This window comes from Bos indicus, chromosome 21 (genome assembly GCF_029378745.1).
Source record: "Bos indicus isolate NIAB-ARS_2022 breed Sahiwal x Tharparkar chromosome 21, NIAB-ARS_B.indTharparkar_mat_pri_1.0, whole genome shotgun sequence".
Classification (NCBI taxonomy): Eukaryota; Metazoa; Chordata; class Mammalia; order Artiodactyla; family Bovidae; genus Bos; species Bos indicus.
The window spans coordinates 47,880,691-47,895,234 of record NC_091780.1 but is presented as its reverse complement, the minus strand read 5'-3'; the positions used below and the strand labels follow the sequence as shown (position 1 = coordinate 47,895,234).

Genomic DNA, 14,544 nt, shown 5'->3' with positions numbered 1-14,544 from the left:
GACCATCAAGAAACTGGTCACATCGAAAGTACCAGCATTCTCCAAAACTATGTTGAGAAAACAGTAACATTAAAAATAAGTATATTTCAATGCACGATGCTGGATGCCTGAGGCTGGTGCACTGGGACGACCCAGAGGGATGGTATGGGGAGGGAGGAGGGTTCAGGATGGGGAACACATGTATAATTTTTTTTAATTAAAATTGAAAAAAAAAAAAAGTATATTAAGATTTCTGCAAAGAAGTGTCAATAGTACACAATAATTTAATGAGTCTTAAAAATACACATTCATCACTGTCCAATTCTATTTATGAAATCCTACATTAAAAATAACTTCAACATTTATCGATTTAACTTAAAGTACATAACAAAAAAGAAAAGAAAACCTTTTCAAAGAAGGTTATTCTAGTAAAAGGATTACAAAAAATCTGGTAACCTGAGATGCTATTCTGGAACGTATGCTGCTAGTTCAAATGTGCAAGCTCCAACTTAACAAATGTTTAAAATATTTGAGTTTTTAAAACAGTGCCAAAATAAACCACATCTTTTCTAGAGATGACATATTTAGCTGAGCTCAAGCAATATAAATCTTTCAACCATTTCATGTATTTGTTTAAAAGCCTCAGAAACCACGTGCATTTGTAATAAAATGAACAAAATGCTGAAGTCACTGGAGCCTAACAATTGACTTATAAATCAATTTTTTAGAAAGGCAAATATATTTATATGCATGTGTCTGTGTATTTATATATCTATATATCTCTCTTGATATTACTAGATAGATAGCATAGCTGTATATAGTAGTTATCAACACAATAATTGTCTTGCGAAAAATTTGGGTTCCATATAAACCATATGTGAGAAGACAAATGTATAGGACATGGCTATTTTATCATTATAATGCCTCACTTGTCAAGAGTATTTAATGATAGAAACTTCACTAATTATCTTTAAAAATATACTATCTATAAAAATGGCTTTTTATGCAATGTTAATCAATATTAAAACTATAAAATTTTAATATTCTAACATTTTTGTCCAATAAACTAATTCTATTGGTAAGTGATCTGATGAGAAGATTTATCTGTTTATTTGAATAAGGACATCTACAAAGGATCAAGTTTCTCACTGAAAAAGAAAGATATTTTAAATAATTTTAACACAATGGTTAAACATAATATAGAAGTAGAATGAGTTTCTCCCATATTATTAACTAATAACTTTGCTTTATACTTTGTTTATAACTTGCCTATAACTGGTTGTATCTTTAACAGATGCTCCAGGAGGTACAGTGAGCCTTTAAGTTTAGACTGTCATTTGCTAGAAATATATTGTCAGGTTCTAACATCAAGCCAAATTAAAGAGTACAGAAGAACTCTGGTTATTTTTAATCAACAATGAGTTGTCACAATATTCCTAATTAGTGAAAGTAAGGCTAAGGTTGCTACTGTAACACTATAGAGAGGTAGTAATAATGTGATGCTGTTCACATATGCAGCTCACATTACTGTACTTAATTGAAAGATATGTGCAGAAAATTCATACATATATGCATAAAAGAAATGGCACAATAATAAAAGAAATTGCAACAGTTAGAATCTTTGATTTTTAATTTTTGTAAATGAAAGTTCTGGAGACCTGTGGTTGCATGGAGTTGAGTCATAAGACCTCAGCTGTAAGCCCTAGCCAGTTCTTGCCAAATTCCTAGTTCCATTGAGTGTGTTTCCTCATTTACAAAATGTATTACTAATACTACTACTAATGGTAATACTAAAACTACTAGCATCATTATCATTATTACGTGGTAGACAAAAATATTGGTGTTATATTACTGTCCATAGAATCACATAAAAATGCAGATGAGAAAGGGCTTTGTTAATCAAGTGCTACACGTTTGTATGATCTTTTCTGCTTTTCCTCTGAACTACTTATTTTTAACAAGGAAAAGTAAATTATCATTTCACTGTAGGAATTAGACTTGATGTTTAAAGTAAACTCAAAGCAACCTCTTTTCTGAAGTGTGGAACACTTCAGAAGTTGCATTATAATTGAATATATAGAGAACTGATCTTCAGCAGGCAAGATTATTCCTTCACACCCCCTTGCCCTGTCCAAAAATAAGTACTACTTGACGCATCTGTAATTGTGCAGACAATTCATTTTCAAGGGGATGTGGTAATCTGGGGGAGATTACCTACACTGAGCAATAGTAGATGCTAGAACTATTTTGTAAATTTAATGTCAAGGTATCAAATTCTTTAAAGGTTCTGTATATTGATTATAGGAATTAGTTGTGCTAATCTGATTGGCTAGTTATAGAAAGAGATGTTTGGAAATTGTAAAATGCCTTTTTTCTACACTTTGTGTTTTACAAAACCTCAAGCAAAATAACTCAATAAATTTTGTCTGTTATTCAGGAATAAATTGAAAACTCAAGTTACTTGCAATTTATTTGAAGAGGTTTCAGGAATGGACTATTTTGTGATGAGAACTGTTTTTCTTCACTTACCTGCATGACTTAAAAGGGGCTGTTCCTTCACATAGGGAGCTGTTACATGTTAGAGAAAACTACATGCATGATGAAACTATTCTAAATTTCTATAGTAAGATAGTCGCAGTTTAGAGAGCCTATAATTCTCTTTAGGACTGTAGAATAAATCCAGTTAATTTTGAACCCCTATTCTTCCTTATTTTTCACATAGTTTAAGCAAAATTAAAAGCAGGCAACATGAGTAAATTCTAAATTTGAATCAATGGGATGATTCTGTCAGTTAATTCAACGGGGTTAATAAGAAACAAATAGAGCTTGTTTGCATCACAATTCTTTTGTCACCCTGTAATAAAGCACCTTACATTTTTCTGCAGAGTAAAAAAAATTCAAAAGCATAATTTCCAATGGTGTATGCAATAAATGATTCTGTACTTGTCCTGAAAATAGGCAATGGTAAATAATTTAGCTCAGTCTTAAAGATAAAAGATTATATGGACTTAGACAATTTTTCACTTGCCTACTTAATTTCCACTAATTCCATCTCTACTTATCTATTTCATCCTATTCTGGTCATATTTATTTTCTATTTGCTTCTCATCTAGTCAATCTTAAAAAAAAGATTTTTTCCTGTAGCTAAATACATGAATCTTAGTTTTATCCATAAAATTTAAAAAAGTAGGTTTCCTGAACCAAATCACAGGTTTACTTTTTCCCCCAAGTCTTTATATTTTTACATTATAATTTTATTGTATATTATAATTAGATTCCCATCTTCCATAACAAAAATTCAAATGACAGTCTAAATATAGGCATTAAAAAAAAGAATACTTCGTATGTTTCATGGGCACTTGCCTTTTCGTGTCATGGTGACACATGCTCATTTTCAAGCCAAAAGTATCCCACCTGAGTAGACAGACTTGGCAATTACTACGGCTCAAATAGAGTTTAGATCATTATTCAGACCCAACATTAAAAAATACCAACACCATGAATTTATAAGTACACATTAACAATACTTTCTTTTTATTGAAAACAGTGTGCATTATTTGTAGTGAAAAAAATCATGCTTTGATTAACGTCATTTTAATATGCCAAGCTCTTATTAAAGCAAATTATACATTTGATTCTTGGTATCCATACTTAATATTCTTTAATACTATAAAAGATTACATGTATGCATCGAAGGAAGACTATACATGCTTCTTATGTATGTGCTTCTCTCATTGGTTAAGAAATAAACTCTATATTGAAAAATGCATGTATTTGAAGTTTTGACCTAACACAGTGGATTAAGGTTTAGACAATATTTACTTTGCTGCATTTGACTCAGAAAGGGCCATATGTGAAGATATGATCCTGACCAACTTTACTATGTTTCTATAATGGTCTTCCAGCAAAAATATTTATATTAAATACAGTGAGATATAAAATAATTACAAATAAGCTGCAACTTTACAGCTATTCATTGGTAAAAGTCTGTAGTTAATACATTTGGATAAATAACTCAAGTCAGCAGCAAAGTGGTTAAACATTTGTGATTTGATTTTATCTCAGCTTGGAATGTGGTTGGAGTGTCCCACTTCTAACAACTGTTTGCTAAGTTAAGGCTTTAGTGTTTACACAGTGTTGAATGAAGCAGCCTGGTCACCAGATGTGATTGCTTCCCCAGACTGTCGTTTTTTTTTTTTCAGTTCAGATCACTGTCCTCATGGTCCCTGTTCCAACCTTCTTCCTCAGGACGTCCACCAGCCTTTCCAACCTAAGTTGAGGGCAGTGGGGTGGGAGGGGAAAAAAATAAAGAACACAGAAAGTGCAATTATTGTCAGGAATGTTTTGACTGAAAAAGGACAGTATTTACCTGTGATCAAGCACTTCTGGTCGTCATGTGAAGAAACAAAGCATGACTGGAAGTGAGAGACACGGGTGCAGAGTGCCAAGTATTTGAGGTTAAAAAAACAGCAAAAACATACACTTAAACCCAATCTTCAGATTACGGCAGTTTTAGAGGCTACATGAAAAACACAAGCTACTAGTTTTAATACATCTACCTACTTGCATCAAAGTTATGAATGAATCACTATTATGCCATGACAAGATGGCATATTAAATGTTGAGCAGTTTCAAACCGATTTTTCACCCAAGAAGTTCATTTTTCAATATAGAAATACTATAATTCTTAGACCTGTTACTGAGCTTAATAAGTGATATGTTGGTATACTGTATAATTGTTATGCATTACATTTCTTCTTTTTAAAGCCAGGTGTTAGGTGGCTAGGTTGGAAAAACGATGTCTCAGTGGCATCAAAACAATTTAAATATATATAAATGGTTTGATGCTAATAAAGCCAGATTTTCTGTACTACATTTTAAAAGTTTCTATTCCTGAGTAATATAAATAGGCTAGCACTGACTCTATATACTTCTGAGTCAAATATATGTGATTTTTCAGTTGATTAAAAATTCACCAACTAAACTGAAAATAGGAGTCCAAAGTTCAGAGGTCATTCTGTAGGGTTCTTAGACTGCTCTAAGGGAGAGAGATCCATTCATTGAATCAGTAAGGGTTTTGCGTCTCAAAAGATGATGGAATTAGATCATCAATTGCCTTTTTCTTACTATTTTATTCACAGTAAGCATAAAACCTCAACCAAAAATCTTGCTTGATGTCACACACACAGAAATCTTCTCTATAAGGGAAGCTCATACCCAGCAGCTTTCATATACACAATTCTCCCTCCTCAAAGACTGGTGAGCGACACAGTCTAGTCTGCTCCAGCTTTTCTCATTTATATGGATCCATGCATGAGGGTCCTTTGCAAATAAACACAGCACCGAGCCAGACACTAAAGGAATGAGGGTATTCTTAGAGTCATACACACTGGTTTAGATGGACTCATCAGCTGCATGCAACATTGAAAACAGCTCAAGTTAAATGGATGACTCTGCATATATCAAGAGTTTTGTTAATAGAAAGTAGGGACATGAAACAACTCGGGGCATAAAAAAATCTTTGCTTTGAGAAATGTAGTTATGATCTCATAGTGAAAAAGGAAAATCTTGCTTAAATTTATTACCACAAATTTCTCTAATGTAAATTTTACACAAGTATTATACATCCATTAAAACAGCTTTAAGCTAGTGATGCAAATACTTGAACTAGAAGATTTATTAGAAAATTCACTGTATTTACAGATGACTCTGTTGGACTTTCCCTAGGGATAAGAACCAGTGCTCTGTTATACTCTCTGAAGAGTATGATTCCTAGGATCGCATAGATTCTTTAAGACAAAGTTTTACTAAGGTTAACTGTGGAGGAAGGGGAGGAAAAATGTCACCGTGAAATTTTAACTGCATTGTAAAATATGCTAATAACCTGAATTAACAGCTAACAACTAGAAACCTTGTAGAAGCCAGTAGAAACCTTGATATGCCATTAATAGAATTTCTCAGCATAGACTGTAAAAAGCTAAGACAATACACATATTTTTGGCTGCACTGGGTCTTTCTTGCTGTGTGCAGGTTTCTCCAGTCGCCGTGCAGGGGCTTCTCCCGCTGTGAAGCATGGGTTCTAGAGAGTATGGTCTCAGTAGTTGCAGCGTGCAAGCTCTGTAGTTGTGGCATGCAGGGTTAGTTTCTCTGTGGCACGTGGGATCTTAGTTCCCTGACTAGGGATTGAACCCGCATCCCCTGCATTGGAAGGTAGATTCTCAACCAGTGGACCACCAACGAAGTCCCCAAAGTTAGAAAATAGTACTTTCAGGTTAGTTAACTATATCTCTCTCCCACAGTATCATTTGCTCTACTATTAAAAAAACTTCCTCATAATGTAAAAGTAAGCTCTACTTTGCACAGTTATTATCAGTATGAATTCTGAATCAGTGGAATGCTAAATTACTGAGATGAGTCTGTACTGTGCTTCTTTGGGTTTTTTCTTTACAGATGGACTCATCTTACTTTAGTTTCTTCATACATTAGGATATCTTTCCATTTAGAACTCTTACATCTTGTGAAGGCAAGAGGTTAGGAGGAAATACTTAAATATCATGTTTTGCAATGTCTTTATTACATTTCAACAACTACTAGATCAACCACATTCTCAGTTTATCCAGGTTGAATGATTTATGAAAATTTGATCTCAGAAACGAGAAATATGTCAATTACATCGTTTTGTAAAAGCTTACTGACTTTTGAAACACAATGAAGCATCTATTCCTTCCTGTAAGGAATGGACTATACCTGCCAAACACGGACTGTGCTGACAGGAAGGTAGGTGTGTCTGTTGAACCACCTTGCAGGATCTGCCTGCAGGTTATTCTTTACTGTCCTAATCAATAATATCCTTAAAAAGTTACATAGTTTAATAAAATAGGCTCCAACTGCTTTACATGTTGCTCAATGATAGCTTCTCACAAAATTCATGAAATAGGAAAAGAGTCAGATTAGAATTCTAGGATTAGAATTTCTCTCTTCTAAATGAAGAAACAGAAGCCCAGACAAGGATATTCTTGTACAAGGTCCTAAGATAAGACAGTAACAAATGTGGGCCTGGTTTCCTTGTTCTTATTTCAGTTACTTCCACTAGAGTTTGGGCTAATAGAAAGCTACAGATTTTAGATTATAGGTTACTGTATTATTTGTCTTAATAAGTACATTAAACTGTTTCCTCGAGTTATTACTTAAGTCAAATTGGTAAGCATTTACTGGCATATTTTATCTGCTAGTTTAGTAACAATTATAGGAAAGTAAACTGATAACGCTGTATATAATTAGGAAATAAGACAGTTTATTTGCTATAACACAAATGTTTTGTCAACTTGAAAAATACATTTACAGCTATATTTTAGACAGAAATTCTAGCTTTTTCAAATAATACCACTTTTATATTTTCTTTATGTCTATATAATATGTACATACTACAATGAAATACATAGCTTTCCATCAAGTAGATGATCATAAGTTATTTACCAATTTTCTGAGTTGGTTTACTCTCATTTTTCACTCTTAACGAATATTTTGATACATTTTAAAAGGCAAGTAATACTTAATGAATACTGACTATGTGTCAGCATTCTGAGAAGTACTTTATGCACATATTTAATTTTCATTACAACTCCATGGAGTAGATATTATCATTAGATGACAAACCAAAGCATATAGAAGGTAACCTGACCAAAGTTGCACTGCTATTGAGTTCTGAAGCTGGCGTACGCTGCAAGGCGTAATTACCACATCCCTGATCTCTCTGATGATGTGTTCCACTGCTTCCAAAAATACTGTAACTTTTAAGGTTTAGTTTTGATTTTTTATGGCCTTGGACTACTCTTACTGACTAGATAATTTTTTTGCAAAGTGAGAGAAAGGACTGAAAACAGAACAAATTCCTCATCTTCAGTTGAACTGTAGTGAAGCAAAAATTTCACTATAGATAAACAAGCTGTAGATTCCATTAAAAATTTTTTTTTTAGATTTCATTTTTTTTTTTTTTTTTTAGATTTCATTTTTGAGAGAAAGTTTTGTTTTATCTGTCAAGGTGAGAGAATTCTTATTAGCAGGAGAATTTTCTTTTTAGAAAAAAATTCCATTTCTACTATTTAGGCAACAAAATTATCTCATCCAACATATCTGGCTTCTTAATTATTATTTTTTTTCCCAAGGAGACAGAATCAGGGAAATTCAAGAGAGATGGATAAAAATCATCCTTCCAGTAGAGAAGACAGCAAAGCCACTAAAAATGCTTTGGGTTGGCCATTAGTGTCAAAGATCTTGCTCTCTTTAAACCACGGCAGTGGGACAAGAAAGAGATGTAGTTTTTTCTTTTACTATTATGGCTGTTCTTTCTATGCTAGTTCTTAAATGTTGTTTTATCACCTTTAAACACTTTTTCTGTTTTCCTAAAAGATGTTATTTGTTCCCCTGATTTCATTTAAATGCTTATGGTACAGATTATCATCCCAAAACTCTCCTCTGAGTTTCACCCTCATATATCCAACTGCATTCAAGATAGCTCCTCTTGCTTATTTCACAGGCATATGACAGTGAGCATATCTAAAATAAAGCTTATTTTACCTCCCATGCATATTTCAGTATTTCTTATTCTGATTACTGTTGCCATTCATTAACCAACTTTAAGTTGAAAAAATTTAGAAAACCTTGGTTCACTGATTTTTTTTTCTCACTGCAGCTTGGATCTAAGAAAAGACTGTGATAAAACCACTAATGTAGACAGTGGGAAGCAATAAAAGGGTTTACCTCATCTAGTAACGTCATTTACATTTTAGAAAGATTCCCCCCTGGCAAGAATATAGAGATGAGATGGAGGTAAGTTGGCCTACAGGTAGGGAGTCCAGATAACTTCTTAGGAGCACAACAATGTGGATGTACTTATGGTCACAAAACTGCATACCTAAAAAGCTTGTGATACGGATTTTAGTTCAATCGACAAACATTTATTTAGTAATTCCTATGAACTAGTTACTATTCGAGGCATTGATTATTCAAAGACTAGGACATGGCTTGATCATAGGAGCAGTAAGGTGGAGAAACATCTTTATATGGTAACTTCAATCAGTTATTGGTAAATGCTGTAATAAAAGGGTAAGCATGGGTATTACACAGAACCTAGCTTGGGCAGGGAAAAAGAAGGGCCTGTAAAGGCTTTCTGATGATGCCTGAGTTAAGTTTTGAAGGATAAGAAGGAGACAGTCACCTCAAGAAAGGTGGGAATGGAGAGGGGGTAGGATGGGAATTTCAGACAAAGGAAATAATATGTGTACAGGCACTGAGGTATGAAAAGCATGATGTGTGTCAAGTCCTACCAGTAGGATGGTTTCACAGGTTTCTCAGGATCATGGAGGATGTTGGGAAATGAGACTGCAGTGGTTGGTCATGACTAGGTCTTGCCCTAGGTGGTAACTAAAGCCACAGGAGTGGATGGAAATGCTAAGAGAGACATAAGAAAGGAGGAGCAGGGGGGATGGGGGGTGGGAAGAAGAAAGAACCAAAATGAAAACAAACACTTTAAGGAAAAGGACTGACAAAAGAATTTGAGAAAACAGTTGGGAAGCAAAAGACAAACCAAGCGTAGGTGCTGTCACAGAAAGTAGAGAAGAGAATTTCAGGAAGAGAGTCATCAACAGGGTTAAATACTTAAATAAGATGAAAGTGACAAATGAACATTAGGAAATGACAACCTTCTCTGTGCAGCTTTAATAGCATGATAGAAGTAGGATGATGTGAAAAAGTGAAGAAGAAGTATAGGCTTGGTTAGAAAATATAAGATCTTGGGTAGAAACTAAAGAGGATTATAGTTGCAGGAAAACGTATGGCTGAGGAAGTCCTTAAAGAAATGGATGGCATGTGATTATGTTTATGGACTATAGAAGAGAAGACTACAGGAAGAAGCTGAAGTAAAAGGGAGGAAGACAATATATTTTAAGGAGGGTCTCAGAGAATGGAATTGTAAGCACAACTCGCAGCATTATCACTAAAAATATGACTGGAAAACTTTCCCTTGGAGATTAGAGGGTATAGAGGCGGGAGGAATAGAGCTGTGGATAACTCTGTAGAGGTGGAGCCATTTAACTGACAGAACTCATCATTGCTAGATTCAATTTTCCCCACTGAGTAAGAGGCAGAGTTCTCTACTGACAGCACAGGGTAAAGAAAAAGGCTGGGAAGGGGGCGGGAAATAGTAAAGGTTTAATGGGACAAGAAAGGGAGGTGATATTGGACATGTAAAAGGAATGCTAGTGGGAATGATGGGCCACTGATATTGAAGTTTCTTAGCAGGGAAGGGGGAGCCTGGTGGGCTGCCATCTATGGGGTCACATAGAGTCGGACATGACTGAAGTGACTTAGCAGCAGCAGCATGAATGCAGAGGTTGGGTGGAGAGGAAGATACTGAACCAGGTACTTGAAATGCACATTAAAGGAACCTCAAGGATCTCACATTTATGGACATAAGTAGATATCACTGGAGAGGAGACAGACATAGTGATAATAAATTTGGATGATATAAATCCCAAAGAAGGGAGGGTTTTCATGTGGATGCAGAAGGTATGAAAATAGCAACAGGGAACCAGAGAACTCTTCTTTCTAGTCTACAGGGTATGGGGAGAAGACTGGTGTCTGATGGGCTACAAGCAAAGAAGTGTCCTTGGTAAATTCAAGTTTCAGGTAGAACGTATGTGGGAAACATTCAGTGCAGAAGTTGTGGAAAGATGCAATGTAGTAGGGCTTCCAAGGTGGTACACTGATAAAGAATCCTCCTGCCAACGACAGGAGGCACAAGACATGTATGTGGGTTTGATCCCTGGGTCAGGAAGATCCCTGGAGTAGGAAATGGCAACCCACTCCAGTATTCTAGCCTGGGAAATCCTGTGGACAGAGGAGCCTGGTGGGCTACAGTCCATGGGGTTGCAAAGAGTTGGACACGACTCTATGACTGAACAACAAAACCCACCCTCCCAGGCATAAATTGTAAACAATGAAACAAAAAGTTCTTTCTCAGTCTCAGGCACACTATGTAACTGAAAGATACAGATTAAAATACACACAGATGCATTTAAAAAAATATATATATATATATACACATTTATAAATCTGTAAAGACACAACGTATAAATATGAACACACATATGTGCATAAAAGTACGTGTAAGAAATAAAGGAAGATCAATCAAAGAGAATAAAATGGAGAAAAGAAAGACTATTCACATATGAAATAGAATGGAAAAAGAAATTCTAAGTGAAAAGGTGAATGCAGAAGTATATGGGAGAGTGGGGTGAAAAGTCATGGTGAACACATTAATAAATTGAAAGATAAAAACCATATGATTATCTCAATAGATGCAGAGAAAGCCTTTGACAAAATTCAACATCCATTTATGATAAAAACCCTCCAGAAAGCAGGCATAGAAGGAACATACCTCAACATAATAAAAGCCATATATGATAAACCCACAGCAAACATTAACCTCAATGGTGAAAAATTGAAAGCACTTCCCCTAAAGTCAGGAACAAGACAAGGGTGCCCACTCTCACCACTACTATTCAACATAGTTTTGGAAGTTTTAGCCATAGCAATCAGAGAAGAAAAGGAAATAAAAGGAATCCAGATTGGAAAAGAAGAAATAAACCTCTCACTGTTTACAGATGACATGATCCTCTACATAGAAAACCCTAAAGACTCTACCAGAAAATTACTAGAGCTAATCAATGTAGTAAAGTTTCAGGATATAAAATTCACACACAGAAATCCCTTGCATTCCTATACACTAACAATGAGAAAACAGAAAGAGAAATTAAGGAAACAATTCCATTCACCATTGCAATGAAAAGAATAAAATACTTAGGAATAAATCTACCTAAAGAAACAAAAGACCTATATATAGAAAACTATAAAACACTGATGAAAGAAATCAAAGATGACACAAATAGATGGAGAAATATACCATGTTCATGGATTGGAAGAATCAGTATAGTGAAAATGAGTATACTACCCAAAGCAATCTATAGATTCAATGCAATCCCTATCAAGCTACCAATGGTATTTTTCAGAGAACTAGAACAAATAATTTCCCAATTTGTACGGAAATACAAAAAACCTCGAATAGCCAAAGCAATCTTGAGAAAGAAGAATGGAACTGGAGAAATCAACCTGCCTGACATCAGACTATACAAAGCTACAGTCATCAAGACAGTACGGTACTGGCACAAAGACAGAAAAATAGATTAATTTAGCTCTTCAGATATGTCATTATATCAAGTACTATCATTCATTCATTCATAAATACTTCTTGAGTATTTATTTTGTGAATGCACCTTCTAAACAGTTGTGTTCAAAAGAGTTTTTAATGTATCTACTGTAGGTGTTATATCAAGTTTTTTTTTTTTTTTTTTAATACAAAATCCTCTGTAAAGATGTGCCATAAAAGGAATTTTCAGCTATGTCATGATATAATGAGTTCAAGCTATATCTTTTGCAAATAGTTCTAAGATTATAAGTATTGTGAACAAGAGGTGTATTAATTAGAAGATAATGAGAAAGTAGGAATAAGATGTTCTTAGACACCACAATTTTGGGTCATTTAATTTTCAGTACTTCATTTAGCTCCACTTTTAGATGTACATTAATAGTAAGAAACTGTTTTTTACCTTGAAATTAAATAATAAACTTGGATTTATCTTTGAGATAAAACAGAGCATAGAAAAAACTTAGTACATGTAAATACAACAGTGCTTAGATTAGATATATGACATTCCTTATTCAACGCCACTAATACATAAGATGAAGTGAAAAGTGAAGTGAAGTGAAAGTGAAAGTTGCTCAGTTGTATCTGACTCTGCGACCCCATAGACTATACAGTCCATGGAATTTTCCAGGCCAGAATACTGGAGTGGATAGCCTTTCCCTTCTCAAGGGGATCTTCCCAACCCAGGGATTGTAACCCAGGTCTCTCGCATTGCAGGCAGATTCTTTACCAGCTGAGCCACAAGGGAAGCCCAAGAATACTGGAGTGGGTAGCCTATCCCTTCTCCAGCAGATCTTCCTGACCCAGAAATCGAACCGGGGTCTCCTGCATTGCAGGCAGATTTTTTACCAACTGAGCTATCAGGGTAGACAAGGCAATGAAAAGTTACCTATATTTTAAACACAGACTAATATTTGCTATTTTCTATGTAACCTTGAAAAATTAGTTTCACTAAACAATCATTATAGCAATTAGCATCAATTTAGATGACTAATAAACATAAAAGTTGGAAATAAAACAACCAAATTACATAAAGCTTGGCCTTATTTTTATTTCATCCCACTTAAAAATTAAAACAGGGAGAAGAATTAAAGCTATATTTCCTTCTTTACAGGATCTCTAAGGTAATTCTACTTCAAGTTTTGGATTTTAAATTGATAATTTTGGTATAATTTTATCCAGGGCTTAATTAAGTTAGTAAGTTAGATGTCTAGATAGCCTGCTAGATTCCAACTGTCCAAAGCAGTGCTAGTGCAGTGGATGATACTATTAGGAAAGTACTTACTGAAGATAATAGAGTTATTTTGCTTAAGCCTCTAACTTAACATAATAAAGTGATTGAGATAATAGAATGAATTAAGATCAAGTGACAATTTTATTGGGCTCTTTAACTGTCTATCAGAGGATATTTAAACCATATGTAAGATTCCCAAGAAAACTCAACGCCAGTAACAACCTCATAAAGCTCCATGAGGGCTGGGACATTATGTGTTTTGTTCATAAATATATTTTTGTAACTAGCAGAACAGGCTCTCAAAAATCAACAGGACATTATTTGTTTGTGAATAAATATTATACACACATGCATATCTTAAGGGTCTCTGCAGAAGCATACTGAATGATAAAATAGTTATTTGAAAAGAATGTAGGGAGTTTGGGGGCTTGGTGGGAAAGATGTTAAATGAAATTTCACTCTTAGTGAGAACCAAGGTTATGCTTTTTGTATCAGGAGGGATTTTGTCAATGTGATAAGAATAAATTATTAATTCCCCAAACCAGCAACTCCAGCTCTTCTTTTTGACTTCATAACTTACAAGGAGAAAAAACATGAAGCATACAAAGGAATAAAATTGCTATTGATGCACCTTCTATGCATCTTCTATGGGAGAAGCATCACAGTCAAAAACAAGCAGGTGCATGACAATGTAGGGATTGACAAACTGAAAATACGGTAAACCGTTTTTAACTGTTCCATTAAAAACTCTTGATTTAGAAGAACTGAAAAAGGGATATGTTAGCGGTATTTTTAAAAAGAACACAAATTTCGGCCAGTTCCTTTTCTGATTCTTGTGTTTTGTCCCTGCTCTGCAGCTTCTAGGATAGTCCTAGTGATGGAACCAGATGCCATGATCTTAGTTTTTTGCATGTTGAATTTTAAGCCAGCTTTTTCACTCTCTTCTTTCACCTTCATCAAGAGATACTTCAGCTCCTCTTCACTTTCTGCCATTAGGGTGGAGTCATCTGCATATTGGAGAAGGAAATGGCAACCCACTCCAGTGTTCTTGCCTGGAGAATCCCAGGGA

General features: G+C 34.7%; 1 protein-coding gene across 4 annotated transcripts in view; it reads right to left on the bottom strand.

The window, feature by feature from the left end:
• Positions 1-245: 245 nt before the first annotated feature.
• The window catches only part of MIPOL1 (mirror-image polydactyly 1), a 307,526-nt gene continuing 293,227 nt past the window's right edge, over positions 246-14,544 (bottom strand). For all 4 annotated transcript variants that reach the window (XM_070775475.1, XM_070775476.1, XM_070775480.1 and 1 more), the window contains one exon: positions 246-4,249. In XM_070775475.1, coding sequence (XP_070631576.1) covers positions 4,183-4,249 — 67 coding nt within the window. In that variant the 3' untranslated portion in view covers positions 246-4,182. The remainder of the gene's footprint in view (positions 4,250-14,544) is intronic.